Source organism: Parasteatoda tepidariorum, chromosome 9, assembly GCF_043381705.1.
Source record: "Parasteatoda tepidariorum isolate YZ-2023 chromosome 9, CAS_Ptep_4.0, whole genome shotgun sequence".
NCBI classification, from domain to species: domain Eukaryota; kingdom Metazoa; phylum Arthropoda; class Arachnida; order Araneae; family Theridiidae; genus Parasteatoda; species Parasteatoda tepidariorum.
The window spans coordinates 6,655,432-6,665,883 of NC_092212.1; the positions used below are offsets into that span (position 1 = coordinate 6,655,432).

Genomic DNA, 10,452 nt, shown 5'->3' on the forward strand with positions numbered 1-10,452 from the left:
CGATTGGTCTTCGGGTTATTTTTTATGTTTTATAACCGTCGTTGAACAGCCGACACAATTTTCGGGTTTAGGACTTCTAATGTTCAACTCCGTAGCCTTGTAATTTTTAACCCAATCCAGAAGACAAGAAAACTCCTGGATCAAGTGTTGGGAGAATTTGCCTTCGCGGAGGATTTTTTTGATGGAAATAACCACCATTTGCACTATATGGAGAGGAAAACTATGAAAACCTCCTATGGTTAGTCTGACTGCAAGGGGACTCTAACCCATGATCCGTCTACCACTGTGGATATTTTGCGTCAGCACTGTGGTCGGTATTAGTTGGATGCGGAATTCGTATTGATCAACCATTGCTGGGATTCGAACCCGGCTCACATCATTAAAGGGCGAACGATCTATCTCCTGTACCACCACGACTCTTCTTAGGATTATTGGGATAATCTTTAAAATAATGTAGGGGGCATCACAAGGATTGAGATTTGCACAGCAAGCAATTGTCGGAAACGTCTTTGTTCTCGGATAGGTGGTTTTGTTCACAAGAACATTGAAGGCAACAGACCTGCATTGACACGGTTATTTGAGCTGCTATTTCTCGCTAAGGAGTAGACAACGTTTTACGTAAACAGAACTGTCAGATATGCATATGATGTACGAATTGGCAGAGAGAAATATAGAAAGATTGTACCCACAGATGATATAATGTATATCTTGCATCTTTTTCTTTCTTGTACCTGTCATACTACTTTCACGCGACGTTTCCGACCATGGGCTGTTATGCAATTTTGTATCCCTGATCTGTACCATCACCTCCTACATCAAGAAGCCTCCACACGGTCTTTCATAAGTAGTCCGCGCAGACTGTTTAAAAAGTGAACCAGTTGTGCGCATGAACCCAAAACCTTTTGTAAAAGTAATTGAGAGAAATTTATCTTATATATTTGAGAATTGAATCTGTAGTGATTGACAAGAGAATAAGGCAAACCAATAATATTCATAAATAAAATAAGTTTTTAGTCATATATTTGATACCACTTTCTTATTTTAACTATATTCTTGATTAAATGACTCGTTCGTTAGTAGAATATCCTTCACAGTGGTCTGATCGAACTACCTATTAATAACCGTGTGGAGGCTGTATCTCCTATTAAAAGTTTTATCAATAACCCTGTATTTAAATAAAGAATTGCAAAGCAAAAGGCAAACTGAAAACAAATTGACAAAAATTGAATATAGATCGTCGCCATTCCTGATCTAGTTTTAAGACGGAAATTTTAGAACATTTTCTTTTTAGTTTGAGCGTTTAAACATTAAAAAAAATTAAACATTTACGACACATTAAGAAATAAAATATTTACAAGTAAACAGTTATAAAATATTTTATTCTACAACATACATGAGTACTGTTTTATAATACTTCCAAGGAACATGTAAAACATAATTGAAAAAGTAAACAAACAATATCAAGATAAACAAACAACATTAAAGTAATTTTATAGTAAGTTTTAAGCTAAAATGTCTGAATTATTACTGTCTCGTAAACATTTACAGAATACGAAGAACCAGTAATTCGTAGCAGAGGTAGGAAATTTCATCCCATTTCATAACGGTAGGAAATTTGTATTAATTTATAATACAAATCCTTCGCTATTTAACCAACAACTTTGCGAGCAGAAAAAAAAATCCATCAACGCGTGGTGCGTGTCATTACCTCTACAAAGAAAGGAAACAAGTACGCCTAAGCAACAAATTACCCTATAGGAGTGTATAAGGCGGAGCTGCAAACCCGGAAATGGTAACTGTTTACAGTATCCTGAGAGGTAGTAAGGTATCAAATGACTATTTTTTGTTTGTTTCTATATTTAGAGAGGTAGTAAAGTATCAAATAACTATATTTTTTTTTTTAATTTTTTCTGTTTTCATAATGTTTGGTGTTTTCATAATATTTAGAGAGGTAGTGAAGCATCAAATAAATATTTTTTTTCGTTTCTATAGTATTTAGAGAGGTAGTGAAGTATCAAAAAAATATTTTTTAATGTTTTCTCTTTTAATAATATTTGGAGAGGTAATAAAGTATCAAATATTTATGTTTCTTGAAAGTTTTATAGTATTGAGAGAGGTAGTGAAACATCAAATAACTAGGTTTCTTGAACGCTTTTTGTTCTATAGTATTTAGAGAGGTATCGAAGCATCAATTAATAACATTTTTTTATTGTTTTTATATTACTAAGAGCTGGAGTGAAGTATCAAATAACTATGTTTCTTTAAGCTCTTTCGCACGAGAATTAGGTAAAAAAAAGTAACGCTATAAGTGCTTTATACTTGAAACAAGGCTATAATATTTAACTTTATATGCCATCTTTCCATAAGGAAATATTGGGTTATTAGAATGTAGCAATTAACTTATCTGTATAAAATAATGAAATGCTTTTAAAATCGCCAATTTGGCAATTTTCCCACCTAGATGGAAGTATACAAAATCAATGAATAATTCTCAATTTTTGCAAAATTTTAATTTGATTTTGTATCTTTTATGTAAGTTTTTAAATGTTAAAAAAATTATATCACAAACGCTTTTTCTTTACAAAAATGTGGTTTATTTTTAGACCATTTTCTGAATTAGCACAGAGGGCGCTGGTTAAGGATAGACTTAATCGCCATCTGTTGCAAAGTTATGAAGATTAGCTATGAAGATTGCATTTGTAATTGAAAAAATGACGAATGCTATGAAGTATTTTATCAGTTTGAATAAAAAAAAAGTGATCCAAACCAGTTTGAATAAAATGTTTAAATATAATTTTGACTACCATTTTCAACAATTAAGAAAACTACCATCTTAAATATAGGGAAGTTGATAGATCTCCAAAAAATCTTACATTGTGAAAATGGTCGCAAGAAATTAAATGATACGAATTAATTAATACGTTGATATTAATAATATTAATATTAATTAATAGGTTTAATTAATGATAATAATGATACGAATAACATTAAAATTTAATTTAATGTTATACATACTTTTATCATTCCAAAGTTTTGCTGAATAGCCTTTTATAATAAAATATAAAGTTAGAGGAATATTAGCGCATATCAAAAAATTAAAACTTATAAACAATAATTATAAATTGTATTTAGTTTGAGAATTTTTAATCAGTAATATATTTATATAATAAGCTGAACAACTTAAATTAATGTGTGTATCTGGTGTTATTTTGGATAATTATTATTTTCATTCATTATTTTCATATAGTTAAGATTATAGCTTCAATTGACTACCACTAGAAATAATATTTTGTTGAAAACTGGAATGCTGGAGAAATACGCTCTGGGATTTTGAAAAAAGAAATTGCTTTTACTACTATTTATTTTTTTTTTTACATTTTTCTTTAGAACTTGCCTAAATATTTCAAATTAATCAGTCAAAAGTGTTATGACCTTAAAAAGTATCAAAAGTAAACGAATTTTAAATTTGTGAGCCGTCCCGCAAAGCGATTTTTCTTGAAGCTACATTTTGAAGCATTATCGATTAATTTTGATATCACGAGCAATATTAATAATGATAAATGTCTAATACAGGGGTGGCCAATCTGCGGCTCGCGAGCCACATGCGGCTCTTTGAAGGATTATTTGTGGCTCTCGATAAATGTACCCGAGATCCCTTTTCATTTTTGTGCTATTATATTAAAAAAAATTATTTTCGTTCCGTATGTATTCAAAATGTCTTTTAAATTTCTGAGAACAAATATGAAGAACTAAGTGCAACGTTGTTCAATTCAAGGTGAGTTTTCCATTTCCAATATAATTATGACACAAAAAGCATCTTGAGAATTATAATTAATAGAGATGCAAGAAGATCAAGCTCTACAATTAAAATATAAGTCGACGTCGATTACAGAATTTTGGAAATTTGTACTAGAATCGAAGTATCCTGAATTAAAAAAGGCTGCCTGGTGAATTATTTCAATATTCGGAACAACGTATTTATATGAATCATTTTAGTCCACTTTAAAATTCGTGAAATCCAATCACCTATCAGTATTAACTAACCAGCATCTCAAAGAATTACTGAGAAGTGCTGTCAGCAATTATTCACTAAATTTTAAAGAATTATCAAGAGAAGTAAAATAAATGCGTTTAATTTTAAATTCAATACACATATTTTGTACTTTTACTTTTATGTTTTCAATAAATAAAATTTCTGTAAACAAAAATTTTTAATACCTTTTTGTCATACCTTTTAAATGCGTATTTAATTGCGGCTCGCAAAAAATTTCAAATTTTGAAAAATGGCTCGACTAGGTAGGAGCTTATCCACCCCTGGTCTAATACTTCAATAATATCACAAACAATTAACGATTACGGTAAAATTCAAAAATGATACTATCGTTAGTCTGATATACTTCTCTGATCTATTTCATTTTGGTAAAAGTAACTTTCCAACAGAAAAACGTATTAAATTAGTTCATTTAAAATATATCACGGTACAACATAAAATATACATATTTCATGATGATATATTAAAAAAGATAAGTGGTAAGTGATGATAAGTTATTAAAAAAGTGGTATCGACCGACACTACTTCCTACATATTCATTAAATATTTATCGTCCATTTCTCTTTCTTTTGTTTCAGAGATATTTAGTTTTAAAATCAGGACTTCTCGCACCGAACAGCTTGTAGAGCATTTCCAATATAAAGAAAAGTTTATAAAATTACCTAAGCACAGTAATAGAAAGAAATTATCAACTTTAGCTTCCTACCTTGGTTTTCATTTTATTGACTATAATCGTAATCGTTATCGCCCGTCTGATAATTGCTCACCTCTTTCTTTTTATGAGACCAATTGTTTTCACTGTAATTGTAATCATAATTGAAACTGCTTTGCATTCCAAAATTATTAACGTTTTCAAATGAATTATGTTGTTGCTGCTGTCCACCACCGTCAACTAAATTGCTGTTCAACTGATTATTATTCCAGTTCGAGTTCGAATTGTCTCCTTTAAACTGCATGTTATTTTGATTCACGGTATCAAAATTATCAGCGTTATTTGGCCATTGGTTGTTCATTTGAAGTGAAGGAGGGGGGATATTAGCGTTATTGTTATTATTCCACATGTTATTAGATTCGGTGTTTTGATTTTGAATGTTCTGTAAACCCATACTCCAGTTATTCATGTTCGATCCCTTGCTCATACCACCCCTTCCAGAAGATCCTTTCATCCTTCTGTTCTGATTTCCTAAATTCCTTGCGCCCATTTGACCAGCCCCTACGTTTCTGTTTCTAGTTTCTGGTTTTCTCTGTCTGTGAATATCTCCTTTCATATTTTGATTCGCATCCATTCTTCTTTGGTTATTACGATTTTGACCGGGAGTTTCCCCTTTCTGGTTCGAACCCCAATTTTGATTTTGGAGTTGATTCATACCTTTCTGACTAGGTCTTTGCACGTTTTCCTTATTCCTCTGCTGACCCCACCCACTTCGTCCCATTTGGTTAGGGCCCATCATTTGACCTTTTTGTTGCCCACCTTGATGACCGTCACCTCTTTCAGGCCACGCATTCATTCCTGTGCCCGGTCTCATTCCAGTGCCCATTCCCAACCCAGAAGTGCCCTTGTTTTGCCTGTTTCGTCCACCATCACTTTGTCTTCTAGTGCCCTTATTGTTATTCCGTAGCCCTCCAGAGCTTGACCACGAATCTTGGGGCCTGTTTTGATTCATCTGTCCTTTCATTCCCCAGGATCCTTCATTGCCTTGATCCCAAGCTGGGATGCCAACTGGGGGTGACTGATCAGATCCTTTATTGTTACTTTGAGTTGGAACTCGCATAATTTTTGACCCATCTATACCAATGTCTGAACCTCGATGAAGATTTGAGTTACGGTCATAGTGAGAAGCTGTATCACCGCAATTAACGTTGAACCACCAATCGCATACAAATGTTTCCTGGTTGAATATCGTGCCTACAGGACACAGGAAAGAGTTTTGCCTTCCTCCAGCTTGACATATATGAAAGACCTGAAAAATAAAAATATTAGAATGATAGAAGCTTATAGGAAGGAAAGTGAGAACTTGAATTCTTCTTTCTTTTCAATGAATTATTCTGCATTAATTTGAAATAAAATAAATCTTTTTACTAATAAGTGCAAAAATATTTTTTCTTGTCTCGTTATAGTCTCATTTTGTAGCAACTTTATATGTCTCTCATTATATATATATATNATATATATATATATATAATAAAATAGTTTTAATACTTTAATGATAATTTATATGTTATACCAAATAATTCTGAAATTCTGAAAGGTGATCAAACTGGTTACCAAGAGTTGTGATTCAATATATAAATTTACAATTCACATCAAAATAACTTCAAAATAAAATTTAATTGTGTAATAAATACTATTGGTTATTGCGTCAATAGATAATATGTGCTGCTGTAATAGGTAGGTAATATATACAAATATAATGTGGTACCTAATATATAATGGTACGTAATATAGATAAGTAATATAGGTGCAGGGGTAATAGGTTTCTTAAGTCTACCTTTAATGGATAATTATCGGAGATTTTTCCACAAACATAAAAATTAACAGTGATGAAAATAACAGCTATTTATCATTCAGCTTACTTGACACTGGGATTCAACATCACCGTAGTAACCTGGACTCTTTTGCCTTCGGCAGTCAAAACTGGTTTCTGGAATTTTGTCTAAGTTTGGATAGCTCTTTCCAGGCATTCCCGGAATCGAATCCTCGAGCTTCCATCTTGATGTATCTTCAGGATATCCTCCCCAAGGATTATTCACTTCGTCATCCCATCCACCCAAGGGAACATCTCTCCCTTTTGTGTGTGAACCACCTGAATTCCAACCTTCTTGAGGTGGACCCGGTTGCCAGGGTCCTTGTTGTCCTCCATCACCCTGTAATTAAAATTATCTCAGTTCTTAGTTCTCTAAGTTTATCTTAGTTCTTTGTCAGTTTAATGATTTTAGCAGATGAAAATTTAATATAATCTAAATTCACAAATTTTTTGCATTTTAGAAATGTAGAAATTTACCTTAACACAATGATGAAAGTTAAAGTAACTCTGTTTAGACCTATATAAAGACAGTTTTGGGTAGATATCTATGAAATGCGGTGTGTAGGCTGAATTTAGTCGTCATCGAGAACGAATGTTAATGCAATTGAGCGAGGTCCCTAAGACTCTTTCACTGCTGCCAACATCTGCAGTCTTTGAGGAAAAAATAAAAGTATAAATCTTGATTTTAGTTGCGAAGCTAATTTTTTAACCTCTGCGAATGACGTTTGAGTCCTAGTTGCATTTGTACAGAATCAAAATAGAAAAAATAAATCTACTGGTGTCTTGGAGATGGCTAATTTAACATACTTATTTTTGCCTTTGCTTTAATTTTAATCTCTCTTGTCAATAAAAATTTAAAGTGTAACTAAACAATTTATTTTGAACTTAATAGTATGGAATTAAGTAAATCTAACTATTATTACCCCGTTCGCAAAATAAATAAAAATGCTAAAGCACTAGTTTGGCTACTAGTCTTATCTTTGTTACGCTGATTTTCACCTCTCTGAGAATGCGTATACCAGAGATGCCAACTGCTCCGGACACGGCAAAATAATTAAAAAAACGGTAAATAGCTACTAAGTAAATTTTGCAAATATTTGACTATTTTTGCTTGCTTTTTGAAAGGTATAGCATGATATAGTATCATAAAGTGGTAAATTACATAAGCCTACGAATTATTTAGAAATAGTGGTGGATAAAAATCTACAAAATTGAATTTATTAAATCAAGAATCACAATTGATAAACTACCACTTTAAAATATATATTTGCTGTCCGGAGCAAGTTGGCATCTCTGGTATACGAGTAAAATTCACCCATCTCGAACAGGCTTATCCATTATGTGAGATCAATTATTACACTTATCAGATTACATAAATCTTATATGAGTCAGATTATATAATATTTATATAAGTTAACACTGTTCGTACACTATGAAAAATCATGATCGCAGCTTTTAGAAATGTTGTCAATTTTACCATGTTAAATCCGGATCGACAAAAATTAGGAGAGGAAGTTAACTATTTTTTTCTTTGATATTAGTAAGTTGAGAACGTTGGAATTTAAATTCCAATTTTCGGCAGAAACATGCGCTGTATTTCTAGAAAACTTAAAAGTATTAATGCGTCAGTATTACATATTATTATATAGGCATTACTTTTTAAAAATAGTGGTGGTCAAATAAACTATAAATTAATTTTATAAATGCAAAGAATCTGTAGAAAGCATACATTTTGATACCACTTTAAATATAGAATTTAAATTTTACTTCAAATGCGTGAAAGTTGGCAGGAATGCCATTTCAAACAGCTTCAAGATCTTTCAAATTGTGCCAACTGTTTTGTCATGTTAAATCTTCCAAAACATTTTCAGCTAAAAGATTGTTTACATAAAGATTTATTTCATAGTTTTGCCCATCCCGTATAGTTTAAGGAAATTTTTCTTTTGTCATCGCTATAAGTCGGATATAGCGTCGAGATTATTGAAATACGAACTGAAAACTGGACCAAGGTTATATGAACGCCAGATAGCAAAATCTAGTAGTGCCATGGACTTCGGGGTCATGTGACTCAAAAACTTCATATGAACTGCCTCACAGGTGGCGTACCATCTGACAGTCACTTTGGTTCGAATGCGCATGTGCTGGATCTTAGTACATATGATGCTCTGTTAAATCAGATTGTGTTGTTCACCCCGAAAGTTTTTTTTCTGGTATAGCATACCGGACCGATCAATTCCCCGTTTACCATGCAAGTTACGTATTTTAAGAGTTCTTCTTCTTTCTATATTCTTTGTGGTAACCTGTGTTTGACGCCAATGTTAAATAAAGAAGTATTTTATGTGTATTCTAAAATATATGGTGATATTAAAAAACTTTTAACATGAAAGATATGAAGCCGAAACTTTAAAAATGGGTCGGTTGTTCAACGACTTTCATAAGAAAATAATAATAATAATTTATTCGCAAAAATTGGTTGAAAATAGAATTATGATATAGGCATCATAATATGAATCGAACTTAAGTAAGATTTGTTACTGAACCCTGCTTCAATTTGGGTTGAATCAAAGTATCGTACAATCATCTTGAAGAGGGACTGACTTGTGCATTAAAATGGCAAGTTTTTTTTGTCTAAACTTTCTGCGTCATATATAGATTATGGCACTGCTTGACTTAGCTGTCTTGCGTTCATGTAACCATTTGAGCTTGTTATACGTTATATCCGACTTATAACGATGATAAACGAACAATCTCCTTAAACTATAGATGTTGGGTTGAAATTATTAATGTAAGCAATCTCTTAGCAGAAAATGTTTTGAGTGATGTAAAATGTTTAACATTTAATGACTGAGTAAACCATTCTAAAAAAAATCTAATAAACATTTAAGTGATACTTACTCTACTCATAACATAGCTGATACTTTGAAATTGTACTGTAAAAAAATAAATAATTAGAATATGTTGAAAATGAATTACATTTTGAGATAAAAATAATTTACTACGTATATTGCAATTAAGTTTTAACATGTGAAATTCCAAATCCTATAGTTGATCTTTCACTCCTGTGTCACCCCTGAATAGACAACAAAAGTCACATCTCTAAAATTAAAAATTTTTCTAACTTTGTAGTTAATAACCATATTATTTTGATAATTTTAGAAAATATATAAAATTCAATACTATGTACTATGAAGCTTAACCAATTGCATACCTGCCAACTTTCTATCCATTCGAGGATGATTTTCTCCAGTGGTAGTAATATGGAAATTAAATTGCAATTTTAAGCAGACACAAACGCTGCATTTTGCGCAAACTTGTGCGAATTAATGGAATGGAAATGGTATTACATATTAATATATATGCTTAATTTCTTTAAAAATAGTGGTGGATCAAAAAGATTATAAATTAAGTTTATAAATGCAAAGAATATATAGCAAGCATACATTTTACTACCACTTTAATTATAGAAATAAAATGTTACGCCAAATGCGTAAAAGTTGGCAGGTATGCAATTACCTCTCGGACTCTTATTTTGCATGAATGGAAAAGTGACTATAGGAAAAACGTGGACATCATCACACGCATATTAGGCAAGGTCAAGTATTAGTAAAAATGTAACAGAAAATTTGTTCCCCAATTTAATCTTATTAAAATTTTTTCAAATTTTTTGATATCATATAGTTTAATTTACGTTTCATTTAGTTTTTATTAAACTTAATATCAGTCCAAAGTATATCCTAATTCAAGATAACAAATTTTCGCATCAAAAGCGTGTTTTAAAATTAAATCTAAGTAAAAGGGTGTTTTACATTTAAATCTAAATAAAAAAAAAATATTTTTTTAAATCTATGTTTATTGTAACTTACCTAAAATGTAGAT

The 10,452-nt window shown here is 31.4% G+C and overlaps 1 protein-coding gene across 1 annotated transcript; it reads right to left on the minus strand.

Annotated features, from left to right (window-relative positions):
• Positions 1 to 4,665: 4,665 nt before the first annotated feature.
• On the minus strand, positions 4,666 to 9,485 carry LOC107456760 (putative uncharacterized protein DDB_G0286901). The gene is made up of 3 exons (XM_016074705.3): positions 9,472 to 9,485; positions 6,626 to 6,916; positions 4,666 to 6,012 (listed from the first exon to the last, which is right to left on the minus strand). Exons 1-3 carry the CDS (start codon positions 9,478 to 9,480, stop codon positions 4,771 to 4,773), a joined length of 1,542 nt encoding a protein of 513 aa, XP_015930191.2. The 5' UTR covers positions 9,481 to 9,485; the 3' UTR covers positions 4,666 to 4,770.
• Between the last annotated feature and the right edge of the window lie 967 nt (positions 9,486 to 10,452).